The sequence below is a fragment of the Tachysurus vachellii genome, chromosome 3, assembly GCF_030014155.1.
Source record: "Tachysurus vachellii isolate PV-2020 chromosome 3, HZAU_Pvac_v1, whole genome shotgun sequence".
In the NCBI taxonomy this organism is placed as follows: Eukaryota; Metazoa; Chordata; class Actinopteri; order Siluriformes; family Bagridae; genus Tachysurus; species Tachysurus vachellii.
The window spans coordinates 17,254,401-17,267,784 of NC_083462.1; the positions used below are offsets into that span (position 1 = coordinate 17,254,401).

The window sequence follows — 13,384 nt, forward strand, 5'->3', positions numbered from 1 at the left end:
GATTAAAAGTTACAGTAAAATTCAAGCATGCAACGAACAGGTCTGAGATTTAGTCTTTTGGCATTTCTGATATATTCAAGGTTTTTGTGGTCAGATAATGACTTGGAATGGGAGTTTTACAAGGCCTCTGTTATGGATAATAGTTCTCTGTTACTGATGTCAAAGTTACCCTTCACTGAGGTAATTTTTCCATGTGTCAAAAAAGAGACATGGGAACAGCTTGCCTGGGTCTCCATGCCGTTGAGAAAGCATCCCAATGATGACACAACTGGAGGCATCTACTTCAACTCTAAAAGTTTTGTTCGGGTCTGAATGGTGTAGTATTGGTGCCGTAGTAAATGTCTGTTTTAACTGGGTGAAAGCTTTCTGTGTTGATTTAGACCAGCAATTTTATTTTTGAGTTTTCCCAACAAAACAGACAACAGAACTGTAGTTCCAGATGAACCACCTGTAAAAGTTGGCAAGATCCAGGAATCTATGCAATTTTTTAATGTTCAATGGTGTGTGACAATCTGTGATTGCATTCACCTTCTTACTATCCATTTCCACCCCCTAGGGACTGATGATATACCCCAGGAAGGTGATGGTGTTCTGTGGAACTCACATTTCTCTGCCTTAACAGACAGGTCAGAACAGTGCTGAATAAGTGACATGGGTGTCATACATGGCAGAGCAGATCAGTATGTCATCAGTGTAAACAATGAAATTCAACAAGTCTTGAAGGATTTTATTGACAAATGATTGAATCTCTGCTGCCATGTTGGTCAGACCATATAGCATTACAAGGTACTCATGTCCCCTAATGGTGTGGAAGGCAGTTTTCCATTCATCCCCCTCCCGGATTCTGAAAAGGTTGTATGCACTTTAACGGTCAAGCTTGTAAAAAAAGTGGGCCTGTCTGAGTTGTTCTAGGGCAGGCGGAACCAGGGTGAATAAGTACAGATACCTGACCGTGATAGCATTGAGTTCCCTGTAGTCTATGCACGGTCTTAGTTCTCTGTCTTTCTTTTCTACAAAGAAAATTCCTGCTGTCATGTCGTGCCTTCATGATTCCTCCATTGCTTGGGTTTCTGAAAGGGACAGTGTCAAACAGAGCCTTCAGCTCCTAATACACCTTGTGGATGCAAACTGTGGTTGTGGGTTCAGGTTCCCAACATAGCATACAGTATCTTACAGAAGTGAATACACCTCTCACATTTTTGTAAATATTTATGATATCTTTTCATGTGACAACGCTGACACGACACTTTGGAATGTAAAGTAGTGAACGTTTTCCCATTTTTTCTCCCCGGCATCATGTGACTCTGTTACAAGGTCGCAGGTGTGAATGGGGTGCAGTTGTGTTAAATTTGGTTTTATCGCTCTCACTCTCATACTGGTCACTGGAAGTTCAACATGGCACCTCATGGCAAAGAACTCTCTGAGGATATGAAAAAAGAATTGTTGTTCTACATAAAGATGTAGTCCACCACTCCAAATTCTGGGTCCACCAGGCTGAGCAAGGTCCTTAGCCCTCAACTGCATAGTTGTATAAAATAAGATAAAATGTAGGTTGCTATGGATAAGAGCATCTGCTAAACGCTGGAAATGTAATGTAGATCTTCGATCTTCATCTGTGTATTAAATTCCACCTTGATTAATGATAAAACATGTAGGTCACGGCCCTCTGGACCTTGACAGATCACACACACACACACACACACACACACACACACACACACACACATGAACAAACAGCTCTGATTTCTCCTAGGTCATGCTGGGAGCAGTGTAACAGATCTCTGACAGTTGTTTCTCTAATATGTGATGTGATGTAAGATGTGTTTTATAATCCTCAGCTGTTTCTGAGGGTTTATTTCAACACGTGTCTTATGCAACAGTTTAAATATAATTTGATGTTAAGCAAACAGCTGATACACATCATGACTGTTGTATAACTGTGAAAACTAAACCGCTTAGTTGCATGTTTTCTCCACATTGCGTGATATTTATGGAAGAAGTTTACAGTGTCAGTGTCATATTTATGGCTGCCTTTATCTTTAAGCTTCAGGACAGACGAGTTTATAGGTTTGTGTTCCTCTTTTTTATCTTAAAATTTTTTTATCTTTTTAACTCTTTTTTATCCTCTTATTATTGTAAAAATGCACTAAAATAATAGTTGTAAGTACATTTTTATGAAACTGATTTTGGAGTGGGGCAATCAGTTTGTGATTCAGTTGTCACCAAATATAACCTTTCGGAGATTTCAACCAGTCACATCACAGCCATATTCAATTCAATTCAATTCAAGTTTATTTGTATAGCGCTTTTTACAATGGACTCAAAGCAGCTTTACAGAACATAAACATAGAACAGAATATAAACATAAGGAGTAATATAGAGAATTAATATAATAAAAATTCTAAATATATATAGTTCACAGTGTGTATGTACGTATGTATGTATATGTATTTATCCCCAATGAGCAAGTCTGAGGTGACTCAGGCAGCAGTGGCAAGGAAAATCTCCCTTAGATTGGTAAAGGAAGAAACCTTGAGAGGAACCAGACTCAAAGGGGAGCCCATCCTCATATGGGTGACACTAGATGGTGTGATTACAAATATACAGTCAGACAAGTGTTGTATTGGTGTAAGGACCACATGGAGTTCAGATCTCCTCTTAGTATCACAGAGTCCAACTGGAGCTGGTAGATCTGTAGATGTCTCAGGATTCTCACAGAGTCGGCCTCATCTCAGCGGAGGTCCAAAAACTTCATCGCACGGAAGACGATCGGAGCTGGTACAATGTCTGGGTGTCTCAGCATGGGTTGAAAAAGAGAAGATCAGTGCAGAGGGATTAACATATCTGCTGTTCATAAAAATGTGCAAGTCTAGTGTAATAGTGCACAATATAATATAACGGGATGTGTTATGTGTACGCCTGACTAAAGAGATGAGTTTTTAATCTATATTTAAACTGGGAAAGTGTGTCTGAGCCCCGAACACTATCAGGAAGACCGTTCCAGAGTTTGGGAGCTAAATAAGAAAATGCTCTACCGCCTTTAGTAGACTTGGATATTCTGGGAACTACCAGAAGTCCTGAGTTTTGGATCTCAGAGAGCGTGAAGGGTTGTAACTTGTTAGAAGACTAGTTAGATACATGGAAGCTAAACCATTAAGAGCCTTGTACGTAAGTAGCAGCAGTTTGTAATCAATTCTAAACTTAACAGTTAGCCAGTGTAGAGATGATAAAATTGGGGTTATATGGTCATACTTTCTTGTCCTAGTGAGAAATCTGGCAGCTGCATTTTGGACTAACTGTAGCCTATTTATTAAAGATGCAGGACAACCACCTAGTAATGCATTACAATAGTCCAGTCTAGAGGTCATGAAAGCATGAACTAGCTTCTCAGCATCAGATACAGACAGGATGTTTCTCAGCTTGGCAATATTTCTAAGGTGAAAGAAGGCTGTTTTTGTGGTTTGGGCGACATGGTTTTCAAAGGACATGTTGCTGTCTAATAGAACACCCAGGTCTTTTACTGTTGAGCTACTAGTAACAGTACATCCCTCTAATTGGAAGTTAAATTGTGAGAGTCTCTGTGTACTGGTTTTTGGACCTATAATTAGTATTTTTGTCTTATCAGAGTTTAATAACAGAAAATTACAGCTCATCCAGTCTTTTATCTCTCTAAGGCACTGAGTTAATTTGGACAATTTAGCTATTTCATCTGGTTTTGTTGAGATATATAACTGTGTGTCATCAGCGTAGCAATGGAAACTAATCCCATGTCTTCTAATGATGTTCCCTAATGGAAGCATGTATATCGAGAAGAGCAGAGGTCCTAGAACTGATCCTTGAGGGACCACATAATTAACTGGTAGTAAACTGGAGGGTTCACCATCTAATTCTACAAAATGGTATCGGTCAGACAGGTAGGATCTAAACCAACTTAAAGCTTGTCCCTGTGTAATTTTGTAAACTATCTAGGATAATGCTGTGATCTATAGTGTCGAATGCAGCACTAAGGTCAAGTAGGACTAATAGGGACATACAGTCTTGGTCCGAAGCTAAGAACAGGTCATTTGTGACTTTCACAAGTGCAGTTTCTGTGCTATGATGGGGCCTGAAACCTGACTGAAACTCTTCGAGGACATTGTTCTCCTGTAAGAAGGAGCTCATTTGAACAGACACAACCTTTTCAAGTATTTTAGACATAAATGGAAGGTGTGAAATAGGTCTGTAATTTGATAGTTCATTTGAATCTAAATTAGGTTTTTTGATGAGTGGCCTAATAACTGCAAACTTGAAAGACTTAGGGATGTAACCTAAAGATAGCGAGGAGTTAATAATATAAAGAAGAGGCTCACCAGCTTTATTTAACACTTCTTTCAGTAATTTAGTTGGAATGGGGTCTAGTGAACAAGTTGTTGATTTAGCTGTAGTAATAAGCTTATCTAACTCTTCCTGTCCTGTACTTGTAAAGCACTGTAGTTTTGTGTCTAGAGCCTTAAGTGAGACTGGGTCACTAGATGCTCTCATATGTTGAGTGTCACCTATTTTATTCCTGATACTTTCGATTTTATCAGTGAAGAATCTCATAAAATCCTCACTACTGAACTGTGATGGAATAGTGTGTTCAGATTTCTGGTGTTTTGTTAATCTAGCCACTGTGCTAAATAAATACCTGGGATTGTTCTGGTTATTTTCTACGAGTTTGCTCAGGTGCTCAGCCCTGGCAGCTTTTAGAGCCTGTCTATAGTTGGACATACTTTCCTTATACGCAATTCTAAAAACCTCTATTAAACCTCTAATTTAGTTTTTCTCCACTTTCGCTCGAGGTTACGGGTCTCTCTCGAGGGTGTGAGTATGACTATTATACCATGGTGCAAGCGTTTTATCCCTAACCTTCTGTAATCTGATTGAAGCAACAGTGTCTAATGTGCGAGTGAATGTAGCACCTATGCTGTTAGTAATTTCATCTAGATCGTCTGTGTTTAAGGGTACAGTAAGAAGTTGAGACAGATCAGGCAGGTTATTTGTGAATCTGTCTTTAGTGGTCGGAGTAATAGTTCTACCGAGTCGATAACGTGGTGAGACACAGTTAGTCTGTTCTACAGGTAGTGTGTACAGTATGAGGTAATGGTCTGTAATGTCATCACTTTGAGGAATGATATCTATATCAGTGACATCTATTCTGTGTGATATTATTAAATCTAGTGTATGATTATGATGGTGAGTTGCTCTAGTGACGTTTTGTTTAAGCCCAAGTGAGTTTAGTAAGTCCATGAATGTGAGTCCTAACGCATCGTTTGTGTTGTCAACATGAATGTTAAAATCTCCTACAATTAATGCTTTATCAAAGCTAACCAATAGGTCAGAAAGAAAATCTGTGAATTCTCTAAGAAAATCGGTGTAGGGCCCTGGTGGTCTATACACGGTCGCTAGCGCAAGAGACGTCAGGGATTTTTTCGTGTGCATGTGCGATAGTGTAACATTGAGGACGAGCACTTCAAAAGAATTAAATCTATACTGTGTTCTCTGGGTAACAGTAAGGTAATCACTTAAAATAGTGGTGACACCACCTCCATGACCAGTCTGACGAGGCTCGTGCTTATAGGTATATCCTGAAGGTGTAGACTCATTTAGACCGATGTAATCATTTGGTTTAATCCAAGTTTCGGTAAGGCAGAGTGCAGTAAGGCTATTTTCTGAGATTATTTCATTTACAATAAGTGCTTTTGGTGCAAGTGATCTAATGTTCAGAAGCCCAAACTTTAGGAACTGATTTTGTTTGTTTCTTTGGCATTTTTCTGGTCTAATTACAGTAAGATTATTTCGAGAACATCTCACATAATTACTTTTGAATCTCACTGCTCGGGGAACAGACACAGTTTATATGGGGTGAGCTATGTGTGCATTTGTGTCAATGTGGTGAGGTGAAGAAGGGCTGTTGAAATTTAAATTTAAATTTAAAGCGTAGCTTACCAGTCAGAAGGTGTGCAGTGCCCTGGAGATGTGGTCCGAGAGGATCTCTGCTCCAACTCTGCTGGGGTGCAGGCCGTCGGCGCGGAACAGCCTAGGACGCTCCCAGAAAACATTCCAATTATCGACAAAGAGTAGATTCTGAGCCTGACACCATGACTGAAGACATTCATTAAAAGCGAAAAGTCTACTGAACTTTTCAATTCCTCGCTGGTACGTTGGAAGTGGTCCGGACACGATGATCCTCGTATGGTAACAGCCATTAAACCTAAATGCTACAGTAGCTAGCTAATGCTAGTGATGAGAAGATAACAGTTGCTGTGGTAATGTTGTATTTTAACACATTAAATATGAAAACACAAATTGAGAGTGTAATACTGAATTCTGAAACTAATGCTAATGCTCATTTATTAGGTCATTTATTAGCTAACGACTGTGATGTGATTTCATGAGTAATGACAGCAGGATAATCCTAATTGTTCCTGGATTTGAATAATCATGCATATTCCTGGATCCATATATTTTCAATAATTTTAATAAAAGGTGAAATAGCAGCTATTTTTAGTTATTTATTTCGCAGGGAATACAACTGATTATTTTACACATATGCTAACTAAATTATTCATTAACAATATATACCAATAGTATAAAATTAAATATTTAGCAAGACCTATATTTAAAATACTCTTTAAATAGACAGCATTAGATCAGCACAGATTTTAATGATTGACACAAGAAAAAAGTAATTTATTTTATTCAATCAACCAGAAAGTTGTCGCACAAACATTTAATCATGCATCATATAGAATATTATACAAATATCCACTTTCTGTACATTATTCCACAGAATATAGTACAACCTTATGTATTTTATAACATCAATGCTATTTTTATAACACAGTCTTCACCTTTCGTATGTATGCCTGTTCTAATAATAATAATTATACTACATTAGATTAATTATACTATAAATGTAGTAAAATATCATATGGAATTGGATTCATGTTTATTTAGCTAATGTTGACTAGCTGGAAGCACTAACTATTAATGGATATTCCATTGCTGTGGTTCAAACTATTTATATAAATATTTATTAAGAATAAATCTTAAATTGCTGCACTAAATTATATTTAGTGCTAAAGTTGGATTAAGTCGACTTTGTGTTCTGTAAATTGAATTTGTATTGAAACAAATTTAACCTTTCTGAAAATAAGTAAAAAAAAAATAGAATTTGAGAAATGACTAAGCATCCCATAATAAATCAACTAATTAACTTTGTATTTTAATCTTTAATCTACTGATCAGAATCAGAAACAAATTTAATAAAATAAAGTGTAAAAAGATTTTAAAATATTTTATGTGAAATATAAAACAAAACAGCTGGCTTGGCTAAACACATTTATAATAACAACTGTGTCATAACATTAGAAAAGAGAATTTACACATCTTTAATAGCTTTGAGAAGCTTTCAGGATATTTCTTTATATTATCTGTTGCAAAGCCGTGGCTTCAATTATTCATAAAAATAGAAGCATCTGAAAAATACAGACTATTTTCCACATTTAAAGTCCAACCTTTTACACAATATTAAAAAAAGAATTCTCTCTCATGCCGTAAGAACCTGATAAGCCTCCCAGGCAGAGGAAGACTGTTCATCTGTCTTAGTCTCTGGATTCCCAGCTGCTGACGAATCTTTATCCTGCAGAGATGCATCAGGGGGCGAGGAAGCACTGGACAGATAAGAGTTTCAATGCTTCACAGTCCCATTAATCACAAACAATGCCAAGTATTTACCAGGTACAGGTATGATATAAAACCCAGGTACCTAAATAAGTTCTGGGTAATTATTCATTACTTATCTTCAAGCACTTTATCTGGTCAGGGTCAGGGTGGTTTCAGAACCTATCCAGTGAATGTAACACTAACACTGGAAAGTCCACCACAGGGCACCATGGACACATATATTCAAACTTGGAGCCAGTGTAGAGCCACTAATCCACCTACTGACAAGTTTTTCCAAAGTGAGAGGATACCACAGGAAGTATGGATGGTGCAGCAGGTAGATTTCCAGCTCCAGGTCACCTGGTTCAACCCTGAGCTTAATTTGCTCTCTATGTGGAGTTATGTGCATGTTCTCCCTGTATCCTGTTTCCTCCAGTTTCTCTGTTTTCCTCCCACATCCCAGAAACATGTAATTAGCCATGGGTATGAGGGTATGTTGCCCTGTGATGGACTGATAACAAAAAAAAACAAGAAGTATTCCCAGGCATAACTAGAATAAAGTCTTGATCCATCACCACCCTGACCAGGATAAAGAACTTATTAATGATTAATGAGTACTCTGTACCACACACTAACATGGCTCTTAGGGGTCTATAATGAAAATTGTTTGCAAATTAACTGGAATTTTACATACTTGCTTTCTCTTTGATTTGAGCCCAGTCACAGTAACTGTCCAGGTGTTCAGTAAGTCTGGAACAGAGCTTCACTTGACCCACATAGTCTAGCAGTATGTCTATGATAGGTCCAGCCCAACTGGTGACCGATGGCTTGGAGATCATCTCACAGAACTGTTGGAGTCATTATTTTTTTTAATAATAAAGCAATAAACAAGCAAGTTCAAATGTGTACAATTGATGGTCACTAGGGTACCTCAAGGAAACAGCCTTGGCACATATTTTTGTATCTTTGACCTGGGGAAGTAAATTGTCATTGCAAAATCCTTGTCAGTCTAAGAATGTCCATCACACACCTGTTATCTGGCTGGCATTGCATCAGATCACCAACTTTCATGCTGGTAGTGAGCTCACAAGGCTGAGCCTGACCAGGTTATGTGGGTGGCTCGGTCACCAGATGCTCACCTGAGGACACCACCCTGCCCTTATGCAGGGCAGTGTTAGCTCAGTGATTAAGGCTTTGTGATACTCATCAGAAAATCAAGGATTCAAGCTAAGCTGGGTTTTTTGACAAGGCTCTTAACCCTCTTTGCTCTAGGACTCTATAGGACTGTATCATAGCTGATCCTGCTCTCCTATCCCAGCTTGTTAGGAAGCTGGGATATGGGAAGAAAAATAATTTCACTGTGCTGTAATGTTTATGTGACCAAATTAAGGGCCACAAATTGGTGGCTGCACCCCCAGGCATGGGTCAATTGATGTTTTTTCGTAACTTTCATGGGGGTCAGTAAGCATTCCCAGTCAAGCCCTGAAAGTTCCCAACTTCAAGCCCTGAAGTTCATGTAATACACATGCTGACTTACTTTGGAAAATGTTTTGATGGACAAATAGGGAAATGTAAACTGCTGAGGTCTAAAACACTTTGAGTACATCCTTTAAACCTTTAGTTTTTTTCATGTATTAACTGGGAACATGAATGTAACATAGATTAATAAACACAGAGGACCACGACTGTACACTAAATATAGTCTTAAATGTATCCTACACTCAGGTAAAAGATACAGATTTAAAATACCAAGGATGGACTCTTGGGACTTCCCAACATTTTTTCTAGAGATATACCTGTATGCTGCTGTTTGGAGTTTCATCACTGATGTAATATAGCCTGTCCCTGCAATCACTGTTGGATTTAATGGGTGGGTGAGTATTGCTGCCGTAGTCACACTTAAAACACGATAGGGCATCACACCCATTATCCATGAGGTACTTAAACATTGGCAAGTAGTTCAGGCAAAAAATCAGAGCAGCCGGGAAGTCGGTAGGATGAGTTGGAAGGATGGAGTTGATATGTGCACCATAGTCGACCAGAAGCTTGACAATTTCCATGCGGCCCTTCCTCACAGCAACAAGAAGAGGATTGAAAGTGTCCAAGTTTGGTTTCGCACCAGCCTCCAGGAGCATTGTGGTTGCATCAACATTACTGTTGCAAACAGCACAGTAGAGTGTGGTGCTTCGACGATCCTCATACATTTTGGACCAATTCTCTGACAGCATGAAGTTGACATCCAAACCGCCCTCTATCAGCATCTCAAGAATATTGTCTCTGTTGCGTTCTGCAGCCATATGAAGAGGACTTATGCCACAGTGCTTTATTTTGGCCTTGCTAGTTCTTGATATTAGCATGGCAACAATTCTGATATGGAAAAGAAATCATGCAGTTAAGCTTTTGCTTGATCAAATGAATTCTGTATCAGTTTATAAAAGCATGAACCTTGTTTCACTAACCCATCATGTCCATTTTTAGCAGCAACATGAATAGGAAGTAGTCCAGCTTTGTTAGCTTTGTTAACGTCAGCCCTTTTGGATAAGAGTATTTCCACAACTTTTGTGTGACCATTTTTAGAGGCTTCATACAAGGCTGAAGCACCATCGTTAGCCTGAGTGTTGATGTCTGCACCTAAAGGTAAATTAACAGAAATACTAACAAACTAGCAAGAGCAACATGAAATGTTGCCACATACTTTCACTTGTCACATGTCACGTTTTAAATGACCTTGTCTTTTGTTTGTTCCATACCTTTCATGATCAGGAAGCTAAGAACTTCAGAAGTGCCACACTGAGCTGCTGTGAATAGAGGATCTATGCCATAAACGTTTTTAGCCATCAGATTTGCCTTTGCTTGCAGTAGCATCTTGCATATCTCCACCTTTTTGCTTGCTACTGCTTCATGCAATGGTGTTGAGCCTTGCTCAGTTGCCTTGTTTGTTGATGCTCCGTGTCTTATCAGAAGAGCAACAGCTTCTTCGGTTCCCTTTTCACAAGCTGTAAAAATACAGTGTTATATATACAGATGTTTATTGACCTAACAGCAGTGCACCAAAGCTTTAGCACCTGATGTAGCAATGATTTATAAAAACTGTCAGAAATAACTATGGTGTTAGTACCATCCTGCTTCAGACAATGCCACCCCCGATTTATTGCTAGCATACATTTATTTACATTAAAAAGTATTTGCCTTTGTACAGTGGAGTCTCCCATTGGATGTTTGCCAGGTTGACATCAGCACCTTTCTCCAAGAGATATCTGACACAAGCTAAATGTCGGCGAGTCACGGCCAGAAGAAGCGGCGTTTGGTTCTTTAGGGTTCTTCTGTTAATTGTCCCCGGTTCGGCTAAAAGCATCACACAATCAAATACCATGATAAATGGACTTCTACACAGGAAACACAGGACTGTTCTATATTTATTTGATTTATTTAATGACTACTTACCACTTAGCAAAATATTTAGACAATCAATATGGCCGTAGTAGGCAGACTCATGCAGGGGAAGCCAACCCTCCTGATTAGCTTCCAGAAGGTTTCTGGACTTGGTTTGTATTAGCGCACTTAGCGCCTTAGCATCTCCTTTCCAAATTGCTGAGAGAAAAGGGTCTAAATCCCTGCAAATAAAATGCACCAAACAACACATTAATTTTAGCCACATTTCTGATAATTTGGGTCTTGTCGATACTTTCAAAGATACTCACTTGACTGGTTCGACAGTAACCCTAAGAAATCCATTTTGTCTTGTCCAAGCAATCACTTCCTGCTTGTCCTTTCTGAAGTAATGGTTTTGAGCATCTCGGGTGATTCTTGAAGATTGGTTCTTACTGTAAGGATGATTTACAAAACACTTTCTACACTTTACAAACACTCTTTGTAGCTCTGTATATTGAGTATGTATATGCTGATTTTTTGGCATTAGTCACTCTAGAGGTTATTGACTAGCGGTGGACAAGATTATTAAATGGTAATTGATATAAAATAACCTGCTGCTGCCTAATACAGTGAAAACCATTAAAGGCAAGACAAGGGTGCCAATACTTTTTTCATTCATGTAAATAGAGGAAAGTTTCAATGACTTTTTCAGTTTTGCTCCTTTTAAGCGTCTGTATCTGAAGTGATGTTCAATTGTGCAAAGTAGTGCACTAGGTAGGTAGTACACATTACCGTATGTAGAAAACATGTGTTGTAAGCAGGAAGCCATTTGGGATTTGGAAGAAATTGAAGCGTTACTGTGGGTAAATAAGTAAAATTGGAATTGGAAGCATTTAACTCTTTAATAGAAACTTTAATAGACATTATATTCCTGGTTTTACTGTTATCATTTCATATGCTGCACCGCATTCTTATTTAGTGAAAAAGCGCTAACAGTGTTTTGTGAAGATTAACCTTGTTGACAGGTTGAGTGGTGGATTAGCAGGTGGGTTAGCAGGTGGGTTAGCAGGTGGATTAGCAGGTGGGTTTGCAGGAGGTTGTATGTTCATAGACTGTGAGATATGTGAACACTGAGCTATCTGTCTTGGGGCCCGAGAGCAGATTTGCTGAGTATTAGCATCAGCGAGACTTTGTTCAATAGCTAGCTGAAGGAGCTGCTCCTCAGACATGTTAGCATAAACGCTGTAGTCCTCCATGTCCACAGAGGAAGTCGTCAGGCTTGGGGCCGACACCTGTGCAGCCGCCATCGTCTACCTGGGGAGATGAGATCCTGAAAATGTGGCACATGAATTCGGTTAGATTGCAAAGGTTTTTGCTCCAGTGCTAAACAACTGAATTTGAAAAAATATTTTAAAACGTTACCTTTATTAATATGTCCCTTTTTGATTTGAGTCAAATTAATTTGAGTTTGAGTTTGATTTGATTTTCAAAAATGAAAAAAATAGGAGTCACAATGAAGATAAACAGTAAAAAATATTAATCAAACAATTAATAAAAAAATAATAATTATAATAGACAATGTATAAAATATTTTTACAAAAAAAACATTTCTCATAGCAGACTTTACTCGACCTGGCTCAAGTAAAGCAAGTGCTGGAGATGGATTATACTGCTTCAGAAGATCAGTAAAATTTGCCTTCTAGAACTTTCCATCATTTTTTATAACACCGTTTTAATTTTAATTGTTTAACCGAGGAAGTACAGGTTCATTGAGATCTGCTGTCTCTGAGCAGGTTGAACATGATCCAAGGTTAAATAATACAGCTCTTAGATCCTCCAAACTTTTCTTCATGTTAAGGAGAATTTATTTCATTTAAATTCATTTTTAATGTCTTAGATTTTTATGGAGGAAAACGTTTGCTCTTATCTGTATTAAAGCTGTTAAAAATATAATGCATGCTATGATGAACAAACTCTGGACCTCATACAACTCCATAAATTAGCCAGATCAGGTGTTTAGAGGAATGCTCGTGGTTACCATGCTAATCTAGAACTTACTTAAACATAGAAATTATAGACGCATCTAGAAGAAAATATAGAAGTTTTATAGAAATTGAGGAGAATTTAGCATTTGCTGAATGATAGAGTTTGTGACCTACCCGAGTGAAAACAGACCTGGATACTGGACAAAGTAGAGATTTTGTGTAGAGGTTGTGCTCTTTGGGAAGCGTCTCTGCTGAGTGATCTGTGTGGGGAGCTGGATTATACATTTAAGAGCTATTGCAAAAGCAATCTGTTTGCAAAATGTCGTAAACAAACCTGTGAC

At 38.3% G+C, this 13,384-nt stretch overlaps 1 protein-coding gene across 4 annotated transcripts; it reads right to left on the reverse strand.

Annotated features, from left to right (window-relative positions):
• Positions 1-6,744: 6,744 nt before the first annotated feature.
• asb2a.2 (ankyrin repeat and SOCS box containing 2a, tandem duplicate 2) lies at positions 6,745-13,384 on the reverse strand. Of its 4 annotated transcripts, none has more exons than XM_060866075.1 (10): positions 13,218-13,384; positions 12,073-12,388; positions 11,388-11,510; positions 11,131-11,300; positions 10,876-11,031; positions 10,437-10,682; positions 10,146-10,317; positions 9,483-10,053; positions 8,381-8,534; positions 6,745-7,694 (listed from the first exon to the last, which is right to left on the reverse strand). In XM_060866075.1, exons 2-10 carry the CDS (start codon positions 12,363-12,365, stop codon positions 7,552-7,554), a joined length of 2,028 nt encoding a protein of 675 aa, XP_060722058.1. In that variant the 5' UTR covers positions 12,366-12,388; positions 13,218-13,384; the 3' UTR covers positions 6,745-7,551. The 4 variants fall into 4 exon arrangements, with proteins under 4 accessions (XP_060722058.1, XP_060722059.1, XP_060722061.1 ...); XM_060866076.1 differs by having other exon boundaries at positions 13,234-13,377; XM_060866077.1 differs by lacking the exon at positions 6,745-7,694 and adding an exon at positions 7,721-8,197.

What these genes read in the sequence shown, in the direction of transcription:
- asb2a.2 (XM_060866075.1), bottom strand. Translation starts at nt 12,365, where the DNA reads ATGGCGGCTGCACAGGTGTCGGCCCCAAGCCTGACGACTTCCTCTGTG. An exon ending in CCACTCAACCTGTCAACAAG is followed by an intron (nt 11,511 to 12,072) that starts GTTAATCTTCAC and finishes TCATCCTTACAG; the next exon opens with TAAGAACCAATCTTCAAGAA. An exon ending in CTCCAAACAGCAGCATACAG is followed by an intron (nt 8,535 to 9,482) that starts GTATATCTCTAG and finishes TGACTCCAACAG; the next exon opens with TTCTGTGAGATGATCTCCAA.